General features: G+C 40.7%; 1 protein-coding gene across 2 annotated transcripts in view; it reads right to left on the reverse strand.

The window, feature by feature from the left end:
• The window catches only part of si:dkey-237i9.1 (SEC14-like protein 1), a 31,751-nt gene that overhangs the window by 8,209 nt on the left and 1,545 nt on the right, over window positions 1-21,997 (reverse strand). For both annotated transcript variants that reach the window (XM_034601858.1, XM_034601867.1), the window contains exons 2-10: window positions 21,643-21,732; window positions 5,598-5,747; window positions 4,514-4,645; window positions 2,927-3,055; window positions 2,079-2,352; window positions 1,745-1,854; window positions 1,280-1,469; window positions 546-634; window positions 220-290 (exon numbers count right to left, since the gene is read on the reverse strand). In XM_034601858.1, the coding sequence (XP_034457749.1) occupies window positions 220-290; window positions 546-634; window positions 1,280-1,469; window positions 1,745-1,854; window positions 2,079-2,352; window positions 2,927-3,055; window positions 4,514-4,645; window positions 5,598-5,747; window positions 21,643-21,705 (1,208 nt within the window). In that variant the 5' untranslated portion in view covers window positions 21,706-21,732. The remainder of the gene's footprint in view (window positions 1-219; window positions 291-545; window positions 635-1,279; window positions 1,470-1,744; window positions 1,855-2,078; window positions 2,353-2,926; window positions 3,056-4,513; window positions 4,646-5,597; window positions 5,748-21,642; window positions 21,733-21,997) is intronic.

A 21,997-nucleotide genomic window follows, 5' to 3' on the forward strand; every position in this document is an offset into this window, starting at 1 on the left:
TTCTTTTACAAAATGCCCATCACGCATTCCAGGAGTCAGATATTTTTGAATTGCTTGTTTGTAGTAAACCAACACTCAAAAAATCGAAAGAGATTCAATTTACAAATATATTTTACTTTGTAAAATAGCAAATGCACAAATCTGAGGAAAAAAACAACTAGAGAAAGTTGACATTTTGCCAGATAACTTGATGGACTTTGATCAGTGCTGAAGGTTTACCTGATGGGTCGACCAAACACCTTGGTGTTCTCCTCACAGCGTCTCAGACCCTCCTCATTGATAGACAGCACCTACAATGACACGATATACACTCATTGCTCTGTGTTTTTACATGTCGGTAACCAGAGCAACGTACAGTTCAAGCAGCTTTATAAATAAGCAGACTATTTATACATGGCCTGTACTGTATACATCCTGTTGTTAATACACCAGTCAGGACATGCCACTGCACACTCATTCCGTGTAATCCAACTACCTACTGCCTGTCCTATAAACCCATACTGAAACATGCAAACTCAGAGTGTGTTGCAGCTTGTGTTACGTACATGTCTGAGTAGAGACTCCTCTCCCAGAGCACGGACCAGTCCTTTAGTGTCCATCTGGCCAAGCCTTAGGATGTACAATGGACGACCATCTAGACAAACAAAACAAATATTTACATGATCCATCACACTGTTTACATTCTGCGAGGCTGAAAGTTAAGTGGAAAGGCCTGCATTATGTGCATGTCTGTTCTTCTGTTACGTAAAGCAGTAAGTGACTGTGTACAATGGGAAATACTTTCATGTTTTGCCCCTGTTGATCTGGAACAAATACATACGGTTTTGTGGACTCAAACACTTCACCCCTCCCATCAGCATAGCGGTGAGTAGATAATGAGTGCATTTAAATTTTTGGAGGAACTATCCTTTAAAGCTACTTAAATGTAACTGTGTGTGTGTGTGAGACTGTGTGTGTGTGTGCGTGTGAGACTATGTGCGAGTGTGTGACTCTGTAAGCTATTTGGGTAACAAAGTTGAGCCAACAAATTGGCTTCATATTTAATTCAAGTCCATGGCTAAAGGCTGTGGGTTGCTGAGAATGACTCTAGTGTGCCTGCCTGCATGCAACTTGAGAATGGGAGAAACTGGAGAACTGTTGACAGTGCAAACATAGCCAACTCCAAGACGGTCAACATAAATCAAACGTGAACATGTGTTTGCATATGCTTGCACACGTGAGGCTGCAGCACGTAAACTTGATCAACTGTGTTTGAGTGTGTTTGCAGATGCAAACCAACCTCTGTCATGGTGGTGCCAGCCCCCGGTGTAGTAGTCCTGCAGGACCTGTGGTGAACTCCAGGTCTCCAGCAGATAGTCCACCTGGTGCTGCTTCCTCCAGGTCAGCGACTGACACAGGATCTCACGGGCCTTGTCTATGTTGAAGTCCCTCGCCCGCAAGAAACGCAGGATGTGCTCGTCCTTAGGGATCTAGGGAGTAAGGGGAGAGTGTTAAGCTGTAGTTTATTTTGTGAGAAAACAAACAAAATCACAATAATTTTCTATAACTATCAGTGTCACCGCAAGTTTGCTAGTTTAAATCATTTTAAACTGGCTGCTGAGTTACACGTAACACGTAGTTGATAGCTGTCCGAATAAAATCATCTGAGTCCGAATTTTTGATCTACTTAACTTTTTGTGTTCTACTCCTCTGTAAGAGGTCCATGACAATAATTTAATATGAGAGTGGGAAAATTGTTAATCACCTTTCCCTTGTGTGACTCCTGCAGCCATTTACGAAGTCTGATCAGACAGCTCTCCTGCAGGGGGGTCAGGTCGCCTAGGTAACGTTTGATATAGTCTGCATCCAGCTTGTCTGCAACACAAAATCACAACAGCTCTGATTAAAATTGTTCAAGCAAAGGTAATGTGACACACAGCTTCACTGAAACCAAAGTCATTACATCTTCTTTATTTGTCCATTTCTTTGCCTTTAATAGATAACTTTTAAATGTTGACTTGCTACAAAGATTGTCACCATTATAACTTGTGTATATAAGATAAGTAGCATTCATTTTTCAAGCATCTGCAGGAACAGACCTTCAGATGTACTGGCCAGAATCTCAGTTAGGCTGTCTGCCTGAAGCGGGGTGCTGTCCTGCTTGGTGTCTTGGGAGGAGCTGTCTTTGGCGTTGGCGGGCAGTGGAATTGAAACAGCAGGTGTGACCACGAGCTTGGGGGGGTCAGGCGGGCTGGTAATTAGTCTGGTCGGCCTGGGGGGAGACAGGGAATGGGAGGAGGAACTCCAGCGGGGTATGCGAGTGATCCCCTCATCTTCTAGCTCCTTCAGGTAGTACTCGATTATTTCTTTTCCCTGTGAGGAATAGCAGGAGAGGATGTGAATTCAAGGAAATGAACATTAACAGTGGAATTTGGGAGAAAGGGCTAACAGTAATCATGATACTATATCTGTGGACTCCTGTACACTCTAAAGCTGCATTCAGACCTGTATTGAACCGAATAATAACCCTCTCCAGAGGGGCTGTATGTGAGAACGCAGATGTCGGAGTCAGTTGCTGCTGAGATTATGAGTTTCTCCTGCCAGCCCCCTGGTAATATCGTCTGAATGAGATGCACATTGATGACGTTTCTAACACACGATGAGGTCAACAGAAAGTCTGGGCCCAATTATACAGACATTTTGCAGCGCTCATATATGAAAATGGCTAAAGAGATTATACAAGCTTATTTCTGCTATTACAGCATGAGATGGACTGACAGACTTGTGCTGCAGAAACCCCTTGATACCAAAGTTACATAATACACTGATGTGTGTTCTGTTTTATCCATGCAGGACCCATTATGCTGTTAACTTATGCTTCTCCTTACCTTAACCAATTTGGTCGGTACATATCATTAATTAGGTGTAACAACCGAAACACACACACCTTGTTGATACTGCTGGCGTACTGCTTCATAGCAATCTTTTCCACCGTGCTCTCAAAGCCAAAGAATGACTTGATGTCCAGACTGGCGGTCTGCTCGAAGCACGTCCACTCCTCATTCTCCGGATGAACCTGTGCAATCATACAAAATGTTTTTAGTATATTTTATACTGTATGCACATGCATGTTTCTATGGTCACCACACACCCAGCGTCATTCAACGATGACTAACACAGAGAACAATTTTCACACTGTGCACTGCCAGTGGGAGTGTGTGTCATTCGGTCCATATAAAATTAGCCAGTCCTTTACATATCAGCATTTCCCAGTAAAACTAACACCTTGCTAACATACAAGAACACACAGGCTACTGGTAAATGGTACAAAGGTTTTGACAGTCAATCAATCAAAAACACAGAACAGAGTCAAATCAGATCAAATCATCAGGATTCGCTGGTCAGTATCCTTCACTATTGAGCACAATTATTTTCTATCCATCTTCCAGCTGATTTTAGCACTGCGATGGCAGCTCTACAGGAGTTGTGATCAAGATGGGGTAAATAAAAATCATCATAGAAAGATGTTCACTGTTATTGGACCATATAGAGCTCACTCTATACCACAAAGTTAAATTATTTTTCATTCAGGCTTTGAAAAGAAGTCAAAAGCTAAATTTTTCCTCAGGGCAGTGTACTGGTAACTTCGTTACCCGTGGCTACCAAAATATTTCAGCTTTAGCCAGGTCCATTAGCTCAGTCCAACTGAGCTGTCCATCCCAGTTACTGTTAGCACAGTGTGCTTAAGCACACAATAAGAGCTTGTGTGGCCTTGGACCTAAATTTAGCACGCTAGTTGGTTGGAGGCTAATTCAATGTGCTTGACCTCATTAACTCAGAGCACATCCATTCATGAATTGCTGGATATGAATGCAGAGCTCTGAAGTAAAGCTGGTGATGGTTTCAGATCAGTATTTAAAAGCATTTAGACAGAATGAAGATGAATGAGTAATTCAAGGCTGCAATCAAGAGTATTTTTCAAATATTTGTTAGATTAGTAGATTAATGTAACAATTATTTTTTTTAAATGATTCTATGGCTCATCTGCGTTGTCTCTTCCCGAGACACAAAATATAATGAGACATATTTTTAACATGAAATCTATGATTGAAGGAAACATTTCTTACTTTAACTTTTACTAAACTAGAAGGCTGCTCGGACAGCACATACCTCCACCATGAAGGACAAACAGAGAACTTAGTCTCCCTTTTTGTATTTAATAACATCTTTGCCCCAATGATATGTGATAGCTCGCCATATGCTCAGTGCTGGTCTAAACTTGGCTTATTCTGCAGGGAGGCACGGCAGAGATTAGAGGAAGCACAAATATTAAGATTGGTGTGCTGGCAGCAGCTCATCATTCAGCAGCTGAACAGCTTCACAAAATGTGTTTACTTGTTTGTGTGTGTAGATAAGCAATTGAGTAAAACACAATGGGTTGATTTTGATTTTCACTTTGCATTCACCTGTGCTATAAAAAAATAAACCCACACGCATGTGTTAAAAGCTATGTGGTGGAATGTATTCTACTGACCGAATAACAGCAGGTCTCATGAATGATGACCCTGTTGGAGAAGGTCTCATTATGGGACTCAATGTGCAGCGTCCTCTCCTTTCTGTTCAGAGTGTTTTTCTGGCTGAAGTAGACGTAGTCCACACCAGCGATCTGCAAACCACACACACAACAACACATGTTACAAGAAACTAAACTGACATGAGGCAGAACATTTTAACATTAGCTTGAATATGAACACACCCAAAGATATTACATTGTGTATTAGGGTTGCAACAACTAACTAACAAACTAACTTAATCGGTTGTAATCGATTATTAAAATAGTTGGCAACTAATTCGGTAATCGATTAGTCTGGTCAGTTATAATGCCTGGCACACACACATCTCCTGAGGTGGGGCAGTAAACCAGCCAATCCTGTGCCTTGCTTAGCTCATGTGACTCCTCTATGGAGTAAACATTTGAGAAATGGCAGAGACAAGTCGTCACAAGTGTGGGATCATTTTACATTAAAGCCTTCAGAGACTGTAGCTGCAAACTCCTAATTTTTCATTATAGATATCTACAATTCAGTTAAATTATTATATTATAGTATATTACATTATATCAACATTTTTATTCCAGTTTTATATATCTACAATTGAATTCTGACTATTCATAATTCAAGTTCATGACATATACAACATCATTCTGACAGGTTCAAACTTACTTTAAGGCATCATAAATTGAGGAAAATTAAAGATACGTTGAACTTCGATTATGACTAGTCATAATTCAATTGTAGATATCTGAATCTGGAATTATCCTCATTATTAAGTTGCAGATGTCTATAATACATATAAAAACAGCATTGTACCAGAATATGAAGTTGCTTTTCGAATAAACTGCTAGAAAGGTCTTTTTACCTGATTAATAATCAATTTTCAAAATAATCATTAGTTGCAGCCCTATCGTGTATGTGTAAGAAAGGTTGTAAACAAATGAAAAAACTACTTAATCGTATTTAGTTATAGTTAAAAACGATTTAATCCTCTGAAGCAGGAGGGAACCATAATAACCATAAGGCACTGAACATGAGATGCACATAATCTAATGAACAACATACCCTTTTGAGGAGGCGTGGAGCGTCCACGTCCAGGGCACAGCGGCGCTCAACTCTGTTGGTTGACCCGTCTTCGCTGGTCTCCTCAACCATCACGTCACTCGCCACAAACATGGGGATGAGGTGACAGGTGGGGAATCTGCGCTCATAGGCCTGAAAGAGAAAGAGAATTGTCAGTTAACACAGTGGTTCTTATAAAAGTTTCCATCTTCTCTTCAGAGAGTCACAGTAGTATTAAGTTTACACTTTGTGGGGAAACGTTTGGTTGAAGAAAAAAAAACTAACTGGCTGGTGACTATACTTCATCATATGGCTGCTCATTTCCCATGAGAACCATAGACTTTATTAAACTGTATCCTCAACACATAATTCTTGTGTAGTGAGATTTCCAGTAAAGCCAGCCTAATATGTCAAAGATAATGTCTGATAAAAGTTTTTTACAGATATATTGGTGTTGGCGTTTGTTTGCAGATATGCAACTACATGAAAGCTTACTGAATAAACTATGCAGAATAGATACAACAAATAAAGTTGATATTCTTGTTTCAACTTCTTTATATTTAGTTTTTTTTGTGTTTTCTATTTATGATAAAAATTATGGTTAATCTTTACAATATCAAGCCTCAATTACTTTTTCTGTGTCATTAGGGTTTGAAAACATCATCTTAGGAATCATTGAGAATATTTTATGTAATGTGGATATCGGCTGATATATATCAGTCAGGCTATAGCTCCACTACTAAACTTAGCTTTATTTCAATAAAAATGACTGAAAAGTTCAGGGTAAATGAGTTAAATAAAATCACATAACTACAATGGGTCTTGTACTGGTAACTAACACAATCTTTGAATACAGTGCAGCCAAACAAGTGAGACGCCAAACAAACTCTCCTTTGCACAGTTCTAAAATTCTCACTTCAGTTAAGCCACAGTAGAAGAACTATAATTTTTTTTACAACAAAGGGATCCACACACAATAGGCTCAGCTGTGTGTCTCTAAATTACGTTTTGTCACAAATGCAAAACATAGGCAAACTCAGCTCTTGTAAAACAGCCGGCCCGCAGTTATGCAACAGGGTCGTGGCTGGTACAATGTGCAGCAGCACCTATTTTCAACCCCTTTTCTTCATCGCCACCAGTCTCCCATCTTAGATCGGACTGGCATGGTTACATAACTGGCAAGTTCAAACACTGAATGATGCCTGTGATAAGAGGTAGTCATAACACTTAGCTAGTCTGAGACTTTTACGTCATGGAACTTGCTGTAAAAACCCATATTTTCTCATTTGACAATCAACCCTAAAATTTGAGTCTCCAGGAAGTGAAGGAATGCATTTATGAGTGAATGATTTTTATATTAAAATAAAATCAGGGAAGCAAAGACATTAAATAAAGAAAGAAAAAGAAGACAGGAAGTAGTGTAGGAAATGGTGTATTGCTATCAGCTGCTAATCTACCACTTCATCAGCGGGGACATAGACCGCAGATATACAGTATGCCTGAAAATAAGGGGGCCAATTGAGATTTAAGTGCAAGCCAGAGCGGGGACAGACTTTTGCCGTTGGCTGAATTTGTGGCAGCTGAACCTTGCTGATAAAAGCGCTGTGTTCTGTGGAGCATAGGACACACCATATGTCTGAGGTCCTGTGAAAACCACGAGAACAGGCGAGTGTGTGAAATAAGATGAGGCTTGAAATTCAATTATTTGTCCTTAATCACAGCCATTTGTAATTACCGATCAATTTGCATGTACTGTCAATATGAATGGTTCATCTATACGACTAGTGTGAATAAACCGGCCACATTCAGAACATGTTCACATAAAGAAACAAGCACGAGGGTAGGTTCAGACTGGTTTGTTTTGTGTCCGAGTAGGCAGTCAGTAGGGTTCAACAGCTCCTGGCATACCACACTACCAGGGCCACTGAATCACTCAGCTGCCTACTGTCCACTGACTGAGTGAATTGTGAATACCGTTTTTCAGCCCTGATGCTCTGGAACACTGTGGTCCAGGCTTTGTCCTGCCGTCAGCACAACAGCAATGACTGTAAACATTAGTTTCACCCATTAAAAACAACCGTACCTCAACAAAAAAACTCAACCACGAATGCCAGGTCCTGTCAAAAACAACATTACTTTTCACTCACACAATAGACTTGCATACAGCAACAGTCATAATCCACCACTATATGAACAACAAAAAAACTAGAGTAATGTTGTGCTTGAGAAAAACAGACTAAACACACAGCACAATGTTTAGCTGTCCCTTGTGCACAGAAAACAGCCTGACTGTTTTAGTGTTGAAAAGAGGGAGGTCAGTAAGGCCATGCTGCTGCTGCTGGGTTTTTTAAAACACAGAGAGACACAATCTGGTCACATCTGAGGAGCTTTCACCAATAAAGTCTCTAAAACACTGAAAGTTCTGCCCATTATGAGACCAAAACATTAATCAACAAAGTTTTACTGTGAATGAACTGTGAATTTGATGCTTGCGATCAGGATAAATATAATAAGACTTTTGCACAACACATGATAGTAATATTGAAAATTGGAGGAAGTAGGTCCATTATCAATTAGCATACACTCCATTATACAGATTTTTATAACATCAGACTTGTACTGAATTTAGCAAAGTAACACAGTTATGAAGCATTTCAGGGTCTGTTGCATCTAGTTATACCTGGAAAGCTCGTCTTTCCAGTATGTCGTGTTTACATTCATGTCATCTGACACAGAGAACCTCTTTCAGTCACCTGTCATCATGTTTTGAAGTCCTCTGCAGGCATTACTCAAAATACACAGCTTAAAGTCAATTAAATGACACTATGTCAATATCCAGGTCATCTGGTATTTACCCAGATAATTAGTAGTCTAAACTGACCTATGCTACGGCTGTATTCTTGTAAACAGTGTTGAAGTGTATTACACTTCACAAGTCTTTTTTCTTCATTGTTTTCTAATTGTCCCTAATATTACAGAGAGATAACTGCAAAGATGCGATACAGCCCTTGAACCTGCTGCTGAATCTATTGAATTCAACAGGTAATGGATCCAACATTACAAGTCAGGTGTGCTGAAAATAAACAAAACTAGAGCTTCACAACAATACACTATGAATCTGACACCAGGATGTTCAATTTCCATCCATCTTTCATTTAAACAATGCAAGATGGGAATTCTCAGTAGGCACCCAAAGCATAATTTTAACAGCAAACAATCATGTGCAGACATGACACCGCCCTTTCATTTAGACCGTCTTTGGGAAAAGGAGCAAGCATTGACGGCATATCAAGGCCAACCGCCATGGTAACCAAGCTCCATCACAATAAATATTATTTGTCCCCTGCTTCAACTCTTTGCTGGAACACTTCAGCCCAGTGAAAAAATAAAAACAAATGTACCAAAAGAATTCCCAGTTTCCAGACTTGCTCAAAACCCAGTGCGTGAATAAGAAAGACCAGGAGAACCGAGTCTTCTGGACACCATGGTGATAAGATAAGTTAGGACACATTTAACATGTCAATCCATGTGTAATGGTCCTGGAATTTTGGCTGGAGATTTTACGTGCTTTCCAGGGTCACACAAGAGAAAATACAAAAGCAATGCATGGTTTCGTAAACCCTTCCTGCAAACACAAAACATTTTCCCCTTGGAACACAGGCAGTGTGGACAAGGGCATAGGTATGAAAACTAAGATCTTTTTCTGCTCAGGAAGGGAGATTCAGGAAATCCAGTAGCTCCGAGGGGATACATAAAACACTTTCGGAATACAAAGGACTACAAGATGCATGTATACGCCTTTAATTTACTGGAATGATGGCAGACAGCCCAGTCATTATCCATCTTGATCTTAAAGCATAACAAACCTGCAAACAAATTCAGGAAAAGCTAACTAGGACATAGCACATAAAGTTGGATGCCTATATTGACAAATCACAATTTTTCTCATAGGGCTTAACACAGTTTGACATCCTCTGCCCTTAACCCTCAACAAGAGTAAGGAAAAACTACCAAAAAAACGTTTTAACAGGGGAAAAAACGTAGAAACCTCAGAGAGCCCACATGGCAGGGATCCCTCTCCCAGGACGGACAGAAGTGCAATAGATGCCACATGTTACTGAAAACATCATCAAAAGCCCCGACACTCATCATCTGTTGTGTCTGTGAGAACAAGGAGGATATCAGAGGAAAATTAGGCTTTCTGTTGTTATCTATGTCTGAAGAAGGGGTTCCATTTACTTCAATTGTATTGGATTTGGCTGCAACACTGTTTATCCCTGAGACTCCAAAAGTGTTTTGTGGACTCCAACACTTCATCCACCCCAAATGAAAATTCACTTATTATCCACTAACCGTTAGTGGATAATGAGCAAATTTGAATTTTTCTGTGAACTATCCCTTTACCTACATTTTTAGGTTCAACTGGCCTATCGATGTTGCAACAGGAATTGTTGGGACATGCCAGGTGTCAGTCCTGACCTCTTTGGGGCCTTAAACCAAGTTCTGCTCATGGGCCCTCCTACCTGACAAGTGAGCCATTTCAATGTGACTATGTAGTCACAAGTGCATATTAACATTAACAAACACAGGACATTTGCACTGAGCTTTGGCGCTGCTTCCTAAGAATTAGTACTGGTTGATGAGCTAGTATCTCCTCTACAAATTTACGTACAGCACCAACATGTAAACAAAACTATCATAAATTGTATTCACTGCTCCCGGCCTTTAACAATAATGTCATTAGAACCGTTGGGGTCACACGAGGCCAAGGGATTTTCTCTTTTCGTGACTGAAAAGAAGAGCCAAGCGATTCTGGCAGTGCCCAATGGCCAGTAAAACACTGCTTGTACACACTCTTTTTTGTGTGTACATATACTTAGCTTATATGAATATTTGTGCATGACTCATTAACTATATGTGTACCTTCAGGGCTCCAGAGTGCACATATGTTGACACAAAACAGTATCACCTGCCTGGAAGGAAAGTAAGAAAACCCCAAGGGCAAAGCCATTGTAACATAGCAACTGATGCACTCTCTGATGAAATGTTTGTTTTTATCTACAGCTGTTCACAAGAAATAGATCGAGTTGCAACTTGTGAAAGACATCAACAGACTTGATCGTAGATGTTCTGATAAAACAAGTTTTACGAAGCCTTCACAGGAAATTCAGTACAGCCAAGGGCAAAATCCCACAAGCTTTTGTTACACGGGAGCAGAACTATTTAGAGGCATTAGATCTTTAATGGGCTGTTTGCTTAGCTAGTCTACCTGAAAGTGAGAGAAAGGTCAGTCTCCTGAGATGAAGTTGAAAATCCTTGGCCTGTAGGTCTCCAGGGTGAAAAACTCTGAGGGGAGAACACTTGTAACTTCCTCAGTGGTAGGATCACGTCTTTTGAGCTTATGCAAATTGTTGTGTAATAGAGACGACAGCCTGCTGGCTGGGCAAATGGGAACATTTTGGTAGGGTGCACTTAAGATTAAGATATTTGATGACGAAAGCTTAGAGATGAAGCGAAAACACCCGGAGTGCACAAAGGCAGGATGCAGCAAAACGATCTGGCTGAGTTATCTAAGTACTCACAGAAGAAGAATGACTAACAGTGCAGTATGATAAAGAGTTGAGATGTTCTATTCATGGGTTCGCTCATTGTAATGTGTAAATAGCAAACTGTGCCTGTTGTTTGCCTAACACACAAATGAGTCTGACATTTTGTCTCAGAAACCAGGAGCATACACAAACTGTATAATACACAAAAGGATAACCAGCATGTGTAAGCAAGTGCTGCCTGAGAGACAAACACTTTCCTTCTACCATTTCAGTACCTTTCTGTGTCTCACACGTGTGTCACACTGATAAATGAGGCCTATAGTCAGACAACTGACAACAGGCAATAGAATCCAGAGGGCTGCCACACTTCAGTCTGATGTGCCCTCCAAGACCCAAAACAAATTGTCTAATGACTATACACCAGCCTTGACATCACAAACAAACAAAACATGGCTCTGAGTGAGGACAACTGACAAGGGTATGACGTCACTTAGCCAATGTTAGTTGACAGAAATCATTACGAGTTACCACATACCTCCTCGGGCAATCCTGGGACCTGTTGAGGACGTCACTAAAGGGGTTGAGATCACACGCTGGCCAGTCACCTATTTGGATCTATGTTGGGCATTGTTGACCATGTGAATGACAACAACTATATGGCTTGAATGGATGTGAGGATGCTGCGTGATGGACAATCAAAGTCACAACAACTTTTGAGATTACTAGCCCCACATATTAATGATTCACCCCAGGCTATCACTGGACACTAGTTGAATATCAAATGACAGAAGATGTCACATGCATTAATGAGCACGGTTGTCATTGACACACAACCCACTTCTGACAATAACGGCCTGACGCACACAACACCTTGCTGGCATCCGTTTACATAATGTGAGGTGAATAGGTTATAGAGAATGAGCTTTAGCGAATGGACAAGAAAATTCCTCCTGGTTTTCTTTTCTGACAGCAAGGCTATAAACTCCAACCTAGGTCACTGATGATGACAGGGGGGAGAGGCAGGGAGGCTACTGAGAAGGCCGCTTGAAAATTCTGTGTTTCCCCTAACTCCTTTACATGAGAAGTAACAGGTTTCATTTCAGACATTTATCAGGGTAATAGTGGTGATAGATAATAATGGAAACTCCCTCATCTTTGATGCCAAAATGAGAGAAGTGAAGTAATGTGTTTATTTTTATTTCCTTGTATTGTATTTACCTGATTACTGCACCTTCTCGGGAAACCTAACACCAAAACCAGAGCAATTATTTTAATAATGAACCAGGATTTAGGTGAAGGGTGGTGCAGCAGGCGGAGGCAGGACGTTACCCTAAAGGGACTCTCGACACATCTTTGTTGGTGTCTTCTACATGTGTGACACCGATCTTTCACCCAGAAATATGTGCTTCCTTTTTGTTCTTTTCTACAGAAAGAGAACTATACATTTGAATGTGATACGAAGTGTCAACGAGGGTAATAGCAACACTACCTCAAGACTGGCCAAAGTTTCTCCACCCTCAGCTCCAAAAGCATCTGAGCTTAGGTGTAGACTAGATGTGGGGTAAGATAGAGAACAATCTCCAGATTGAAAAGAAACAACAATAGAGCCTTTGGTCTCTGCATGCCATACCACCCACTTCTCTCCTTCCAATGACCCCCCTTCAAGAGGAGGGGGACAATCTGCATTGTGCACAGACCTTATATAAATGTCATGTCCTAAATATTTGGTAGGCTGTGCAAAATGCTTAACTGTAGTGCTTGCCTACTTGGTTATGTATGAATGACTGGATACGTGTGCACATTAGGGAACTGAAGGCAGCAGGATGGCCATCTGTCAGCCATCAAAAAGTCATCAGAGTAAGAACAAGAAATGCTGGATTAGACACATTTCCATTGCTATAAGGCTTACTAAGACATGACTGTCGAAGCTTAAACTCAGGTTATTATAATACATAAAACTGCTGAGACAATGAATGACAGTATGAATTCCTGTAGTTCCTCATGAGCAACAAGTTACAGAAAACTGCAGCATTACCGACATCCTGCAAAGAGAGGAACTGGCAAAGCATGTTGTGTTGCTTGCTCTACCACCACTAATACAAAGTCCAGATATTTTATCAACTGTGATGAAGATCTAATTACATGGTTATAGTAAATGCTGCTGAAACTTCCCTAGTATCTGATTTCTTGCAGCTGAAAGCTGTGGGAAGAGGGGGACAGAGTGTCTGGTGATTTCTGATCACTGCTCTTGAGAGATTAATGAACGCTTCTGTGTTTGACTAAGGCATGCATGTGAGAATGCATACAAATGGGAAGAGAAAAGACACAGATATGTAACAGGGAAGGATAATAAAGCTTCACACAGAACTGTATTAAAACTGGACTGCAGGGTGATCAATGTTTTTACATTAATTGCGCTCAAAATCAGACCAATGTTATCTTGCTACTCATTTCAAAATACTAAAGCTGAGGATGAAAAGAAAGAATCAACCAACAACAAATGCAGCCACGTATTGGCAGCAAAATGCAATGGCAAACATAAAAACACATGTTAAGACTGTTACAATATACTGCACATGTTCCTATGAACGTCACATAGCTGCTGCATAGGTCTGAGTCACTATCCACTGCAGCATGATTGCAGGCTAAAATGCACTAAAGGGTCATTGTGGGCGAGTATGTGCGTACACATTCATCTGTGTCTTGCAGAGCAGAGCTGAGTGGGGGAGGGGAGCTATTGGGGCAGCATCTCGACCTTGCAGCAGCAGCAAAGGGACTGAATGAATGTACTGGTGATCGGTGAATGAAATCAGCTCCAGAATTTTCTCACAGGCCCCCAAAGTCACGTGGTGCTGGCAGTACAGTCCTCCTTTAAAAGCAGCACGCCGGACGATAAGCTCCTCGCCCAAGGCTGTTACTCTTCATTGTTTTTAGCAGAAAGCATCTAGCTGAGTAAGTGAATTAGTCACTGCAGGCACAACTCTGACAGATTCATTCAGAAGAGTGGATGAAAATGTTCTGAACCACTACAGACAGGTACAGTACTGGGAAAGCAAACATGAACCGCTAAATCGGAAAACCTGTCACTGGAGCAGGCACACTAAACCTGAACGCACTATTTTTCAATGGAAACATTACCATAACAACACAAAATGTGTTAGCGTGCAACAAATGAGGTCAGTGACCATTGGTCGGTTGCTGAAATAGGCCTACTTCCCTAATAACTTTCATCACTACTGTTATGGAAGTTTTCTGGAAGCTGGTGAAAGGAGAACTCAGGCAGCAGCTGATGTCTTAGGCAGAAGGTTTTAATGTAGACTTGATGCATCAAGGAGACCAGAAGGTGAAACAGAGTAACTTGAGCAATTGTCACCCCCAAGTCTGAAGATGTCTCCCACAGCTTCCCAGTATATCTCCCTCTACTTGTATCACCCAAACAGCACATCCATGAAAGGCTAGAATTGCTGTCACTCTCTATGTTACATGTAGGTGTTCACATCCTATTGGATAGTTAAGTCTAAATATGCATTCCTAAATCACGTTGTGTCCTTACATCTTGCCACTGGTGAAATATGTAAAAGCGTTCAAGTTGGGGCCTCTCTGTCTGGAGCATCTGAGTTAGATATGAAAGTCAATGAGCGTAGACACAATGTACTGTTGGTTGGTCATTAATCTATAACCTGACCTTGGGTACTGCTTGGAGAGAGAAGGGAGTATCTGTGGAACTAGACAGGCTCTATTCTCCTGTACAGATATAGTGTAATATACATTATATCCATAATATACAGTGGCATAAACAGTAATGTGTGAGGATGGTCAAAAAATCTTCAACAACTACAAGTATACTGGTGACACTAGTTTTCACAATTCTTTATCTGACCCTCACTGTTCACTGTCACTATGGTATGCCACAAGAGATGTGATGATGTCATTTTCAGAACTGGGGAAACTGTGTTGAGCTAAGGCTATCAATAAGCGCTAAGTGCTAAGAGATTCTGTAAGTATGTGGCGGCACATTAACGGTATCTTATCAGTGTGTCTGCAGCGTATACAACATTAATCTAATCCAACGCTTTGGTGAGCCTGTGCAGACATTAAGTACACCTCTCTCTCCTCACTCTCTTAGGTCCAAACTGGGTTAACTTAGCTCTTATCCTGAGCTCAGCACACACTTCATGGCTGACTAAAGTAACATGACTACCACTAATGGGATATACACTTATCTGTGGCTGCCCCAAAAGGTTATCTCACACACCGCTACAGACTCATAATATAGGTTAGTTATTTTTCAGTGGACTGTCACTATAAAATAATTAACCTGTATTAATTTGCAACATTGTTTTGTATACCTCCATAGACGGAGAGAAAATATGAATTTGGAATAAAAGTTGGAGCTCAGTGTAAGACAGACGAAATGAGAGAGAACTTTGGAAGTCTGGATGGGACCCAGATTGGGCTAACATCCCTGGACCCAAGACTTGGTTGTACCACACACAAACTTGCTATGTAAAATAAATCAATGAAATATGTGAATTCAAATAGCTGTCATGAATCTTTCATACAATTTTTACATTCATTGGCAGATGGATCAAAAAGTTAATTTTAAACACAGCCTGAGACACAGACGGATTAAAATAGTAAGTCTGTGATGGTTAGGCGCTAGAGAACTGGGCTGCCGAAGCCTTAACCAGACCTGGCCATAAGTGGGTCAGGACATGGTGGGACAGGATGTCACCCTGGCAAGGCTGCTTTTCACTGAGGCCAGGCTAGACATGGAGAAGAGGGATGAGCCACGTTTAGAAACACTAGCGCTGCACTAAATAGGCACAAAAACAATGTGTTAGCAATCTGACACTTCGACAAACTTGTTAAGGGTGACCCACATACAAACAGTTAGAGGATGAGCAAGGAACTTTAAGTAGTTAAGTGTGCAAAAGATAACACAATTAACAGACCACAGGATATGAACTGCAGCAACATTACATTACTTCCTACTAGAAAACCAAACCTAACTATTTTTTTTCCCTTCAACTCTTTAGCGTTTGTAGCATGAATGCAGCTCTTGAACTGCTGGGCTTTTGTGCTGTTACCTCAATACCCATCAGGCAAGACGGACACTGATCTACTTCTTTTAATAAAATTTTATTTTTTCTATTTGGCCCAACGTAAGCTTAAATTGACTCTAAAACATTTCCAGTTGTTCGTCGAGATCCAGTGCGAGAGCCACTTTCACATGGCATGTTGATAGGAGACACATGAACCAGTTCAGAACAATGTTCAATGTAGGTCAGAGCAGAAGGATGGGAAATACTTTTGATAAGGATCAAATGATACAGAGCTGGTGATGTAAACAAATTTCAAATATGAGGCTCTCTGTCAATTGTTACTATATGCATGTGAAGATTACTTGTGGGATTAGGCTGACTGAACACTGTTCAAGCACTTAAATGCCCATTTCATTCACCAGTCAAAACAACTTGTACATATACAATATGTACAGTAGAGAAGAGACCTTAACTGAGAAGACTAGGTCAACCAGGTCATCTTTATACAGGAAAGGTTGAATAAAGAGAAACTGGGTTTGGTTTTAGACACTTGAAGACCCAGTAATGTGTGTAACTTGGTTCATTAGTGCTCCGGACTGTTGTAAAAACAGCTGTTTTGAGTCATTCAAGTTTGAGTTCAAGTATGAATGACCTAATTTCTTAAACTCTAATGTTTGAAGGATGAATAATGTGACCACTGATATCTTGAACAGTTGGGTTTTGGTGCCGTTACCAAACTTACTGACACGCAAAACAGATATGCATCTACTGCATGTGTACCTTTTGGAATAAAACGCTCTTGTTTCTGTTTTGCACAATGGAAGCTCAGAATGAAAAATTCCCTGCAGCCACTCCCACATGGTGTGTGGACAGAAGATGTCACAATCAACAGATTCAGAAAGTTCTCGTCTTTGCAGAAATAGCATTGGTTTTCTATCATTTCTTATGTATTTTGAAAAAGATCAGCCTAAACCCAGAAAGGTCAGATATGGCCATATTTCGATGGCAAAAGCTTTACGTAGCTTTAGCATCTGGCTAAGCCATTTGGAGTCTCCAAATATTATTTTTGAAGCTCTGACTGGATTATGTCATGAAAAAACCCTGTAGAATGGCTATACTTTATGCTAACTTCTTCAAATTTGAGACAGGGGTTTACTAATAGTGTGGCTAAGGCCTAATACTGTCCTTTACCTACTGCAGTCAACTACTCATATATATGACCCTTTCATGAAAAATCTTTAGGAGTTTTCTGTCTGGCAAGATCTTACTCATATATGTATTCAGCCATCTTAATTTTGGTAAGGAGTTTTGGGCATGATTACTCAAAAGTTGGGGGGAGTGGAAAAGGTAAATGAGCCTTTAAATAAGCAACAGGTTTCAGTCCACCACTGTCTTGAAGTGTGAAAGAATATGTCACTCATTCACTCTTTGTTGTTTTACTGCACCATATGTTTGAAATGTTTTTACAAGGCAACATCACACATTGTTTCAAACACATGACACATTTTGGATTACTCTTTCAATATATTAAGTATCTATTTATATTAACATTAATATATATTATATAAAGTATGTTTTTATTCGTGTAGCTGCCAGTGATATAGAGGATCTAATCACAAAGGAAACATTCCCTGATGGTGGCATTACATTAGCATGGCACATCCTGTTCCTTCCTAAAAACTCTACTGGGACAGGGGCAGGACTGAAGCACTTTGTCCACATGGATTAGCCACAGACCTGTACGTTTCCATGGAGCGGGCTGGGCTTTGGCTCACTTAATACCCTCTCTCTGAAGAATTTGTGCTAATCTGAGAGTTGGGGGACTTTAGGGATAGCCATTGTCTTTCAAGATCAACTATGACAGACAGCGTCAAGTTAGCAGTTATTTTCAATCACAGGGTCGGTCAGGGTTTTAGTCCTCTGGTGACTACTGAAGTCATTCTTCTTTATTGGATATGTGCCAGATGCAACTGTCCCTTTAGGCCTGAAACAACAACAACAGGAGGGGGTATTGTGTTTTGCTTTAGACATTCCTCTCACTCCCTAAGGATAGACTAGGGGCTTTGAGACTGAGCTGCTGCGATAACATCAGCAACAGCATCAAATACATTTCCTGTTATTGATATGTCGCAGTTGACTCAAGGGACCGTTGTGGCCGAAGATGATATAACAAAAAAGGTAAGGGATCCTCAACAAAAACAAGCCAACTTTGTGCAGCGATAAGAAGGCTACCAAGCTACTCAATACTACACCTGTAGCTGTCGTTAAGGATGAGAGTGTTGCTGTGTTGTTTACTTTTCTAACATATAGTCGTTCTACAAAGGAAGTTGCCTAGTGGAGCACACACTGAAGGTGACGTGGTGTCTTTCACTCTGGCACCGTTGGTATCTTGTCAGTATTTTGAGGAGTTGGCGTCCGTGACATGCAATCTTCAGTTGACATTGTTTCTGCAATAAATCACTTTGTGGAACATCATCACATTTAGTCTTCAATTAAGAGTCAAGTCGAGTCCTGTTCAGATTACATGCACAGCTCTTCATAAGTGTTGCAATCTAAAAGCTCTTCACAAAAGCCATATGCCCAAATACTAAGAAAACTACAACACCCAACGATAGATATCTTCCCTTAACAGTTGGGCCAGATTATCCATTCTCAAACACAAACTTGATTATCATTTAAATCAGAGCTATATTAGTACATTCTTTTCTAAAGCAGTTATGTCATAATTGTTTTTACAGATTGTAAAACCATCATATTGGATTCTTTTCAATTCAATTCACAAGAAGAGGGTCAAATCTGCCAAAAAGCTATCAACACAGACAATACAGATTATAACATTTTCAATTGTGGGTACAATAAACACTGCAGAACAAAAACAGCTGAAGGGGATCTGAGATCCAGGCCTGCCTTATGTAACCGTACATGCAAGCCACAGCAGTTTTAACGAGAGGTTGAAATACTTTGATTGCACCTGTCAGTGAGCCGAGTGGCTCCTTGAGGCAAAGTGAGGAGAGGCTGTATTTAAACTACACTAAAGGAATGCAGTTAAGGCTTTAACAGAGGAATGTAGAGCCTTGGAGTTAACCCTCACCAGAATAAATTGGTATTTAAAAGAACTGACAGTATCCAAACAACAGAGTCAAGTAGAGAGAGAAAACCAAATTCCTCAAAGCAAAATGTCAAATATAATCCCCCAACAGACGAAAGGGAGAAGCCATTGCTGACAGATATTTCAGACACCACTGACAGAGGCTCTGCAGAGAGAAATAACATGGCTGAACTACACATATAGCCATGTGCATTTCTTTTAAACTACTCTACAAAATGACTAGCTGAAAGAAGCTGGTTCTTTTTAACACAACAGAAACAGTACGCAGAATGTTGTTACACGACTATGCTGCAATGATGAAAGACCTGCTTTAGAGGAAGCGAGAGGGAAGAGATTTCGCTGGATTTTCAATAGAAAGAGCCAGCAAGTGTTGTGACGCACCATTAAGTCTGCTCTGCAGTGTCTGCAAAAATACTCACTGCGGAGGAAAGTCACAAAAAGGGGAAATGATCAGAACGCACCAAACAAACTGAAATGTAATTTTTTTTAAAACAATAGATTCTGACCATGTTGCTCGTGTCCTACCCATAATGTCATACAATACAAAGGAAACCTTTATTTCTACAACAGAAACTAACATACACTGTATTGTTGCTGTCCTCGTTTAAAGCACCCAGAGCTACTCCAGTGGTTTTCTCAAAAGTAACCCTGTCCCATAAAGCCCATGCAGGTCGGATTTGGTATTATTAATATTCCCCCCTTTGACTGCATGTGTAGACCCAGGTGTCAGCACCAGCCCTCTATTTATAGCCATCGGTTTCCCCAGTGCTCAATCCAGTCTGTGCTAAGGAGATTTAGACTTCTGCACCCTCCTTCAGGCTGGTGTAGAAAGCTGATTTCCATTTAAAGAAAACGGCACCTGTCTGGAACCTGCAGAGCTAAAAGTAACATAATGTAAAAAATACAGGAATTGCCCTCTAATTTCCTCATTGGACGTCATTTAAACAAGTGAAGCAGAGAAAGAAACAGCACAAAAATAATGCACCTCTGGCTAGTTCAAATGTTTGGCTAAAATAGACAGTTGCGTAATAAGGCCAAGACTGCAGACATGCACCATCACCACATTACCAACAATAAGCAGCTGAGGTCAAATCATTACTGAGTAAACCGTCCATCCGCTGTGTGACCTGATTATAGGTCCTAGTATAGTACGCTGTAGCTTCTTTTTCAATCATTTTTAAAGAAAGCAGATCTCACAGATGTGACCCGACAGAGAATCAGTTGCTTAATGTGTTCTATGTGCAACTTCTGAAGCTTTTAGTCAGTGCAGCTTCTCTGACATCCAAAGACTAACTGGAAGCTGCACATAAAATAAAATAAAAATTTTCCATAAGTGGAAAAATGCACATACAGAAAGCATAGATGTCACCAGAAACACCAAAGCAAACAGAGAGGTACATTCAAATTCACACTCTCTCTGCACTAAACATGGCACTCATGCCTGAAAGTGAACAAAAACATGCAGCATGGCAGTCATTTGCTAAAAGCCATGGTAGCCACTGAATTTTTTACGCTGCAAATGGACTACCACCTCCAGGTCTGCATTGGAACCTCTGTCAGACATAACAGCACAGTTTTGCTCTATAGTCAGATGCTGAGTATGCATGCACGATGTATAGCATGATGGCTCAACACTGCAGTTAACATTGAAGACATCTTAAACCTCAAGATGACAGGGAACTGTATGGGGTCAGTGCAACCGTGTTCTTCTTCTGTGCTGGTGTGCAAAGCTGATGTCCATTTAAAGAAAAGATCAACTGGAGCTTGGTGGGCTAAAAACACATGGCAGGGTGTGTGAAGAGTAACCCACATGACATAAGAGTGTGGTGTATGTTGTAGAGGTATAACCTCACTCTAGCAAGTAGAGCACTACGGTGAGTGTGTTCACAGTTCACACTAAATCAGCTTCAACTCTGTTCCTATAATTCAACGCATTAGTTGTGATGGCTGTTTTATTTGATTCAAAATTTATGCTGACAGAACTGCTCAGAAAGCACTCTCAGTGTAATGGTGATGCAGAAACATTGGCAGTAAACTGCCTGCACTGCAGTCTAGCTTAAGCAACAGCATTTTGATTATGTGAACAAATGACAAGCAAGGTGTGTAATTCAATGACTACCCTCTGAGGGTGACCTCTGAAGCGCCCACCCACCAGCATTACATAACTCTGCATCTGTGATAAGGATGCTAGCAGCGACACCATTTGATAATAACTGAGAAACTGACCATTCGCAGACAATAATTGGATTAATTGTTTGAATTTTTATGTATTTGACAATTCTCACCCATTCCTAATCTATGGCGTGCAATACAGGGCTGACCCGCGTACAGGTAGAGACACTTACCTCCATCACCAGCTCAAAGGGTTGCTTGTACACCCGCACAGGGGACTGGTACTTCTGCACCATGATGGGGATTAGAGTGACACCAACAACCTGAAGAATAAATCAAATCAGAGAAGAAAGAGTTATGATCTTTGTGTAATAAATCAAACCTGATCTAGGGCTGCAGTTCATTTGGCATCATCACAAGAACTGTGTGCTGCTGCTGAGTGAGTGAGTGCCAGAACTACACCATTATAGGTGTCTCTGCGTGTAATTAAGTAAAGGTGTGTTTTGGCTGACTTGATGTTTGTATGATGCCAGGTACAGGGGTGTGTGTGTGTGTGTGTGTGTATGTGTGTGTATGTGTGTTGGCTAG

This window comes from Hippoglossus hippoglossus, chromosome 1, assembly GCF_009819705.1.
Source record: "Hippoglossus hippoglossus isolate fHipHip1 chromosome 1, fHipHip1.pri, whole genome shotgun sequence".
Taxonomy (NCBI): domain Eukaryota; kingdom Metazoa; phylum Chordata; class Actinopteri; order Pleuronectiformes; family Pleuronectidae; genus Hippoglossus; species Hippoglossus hippoglossus.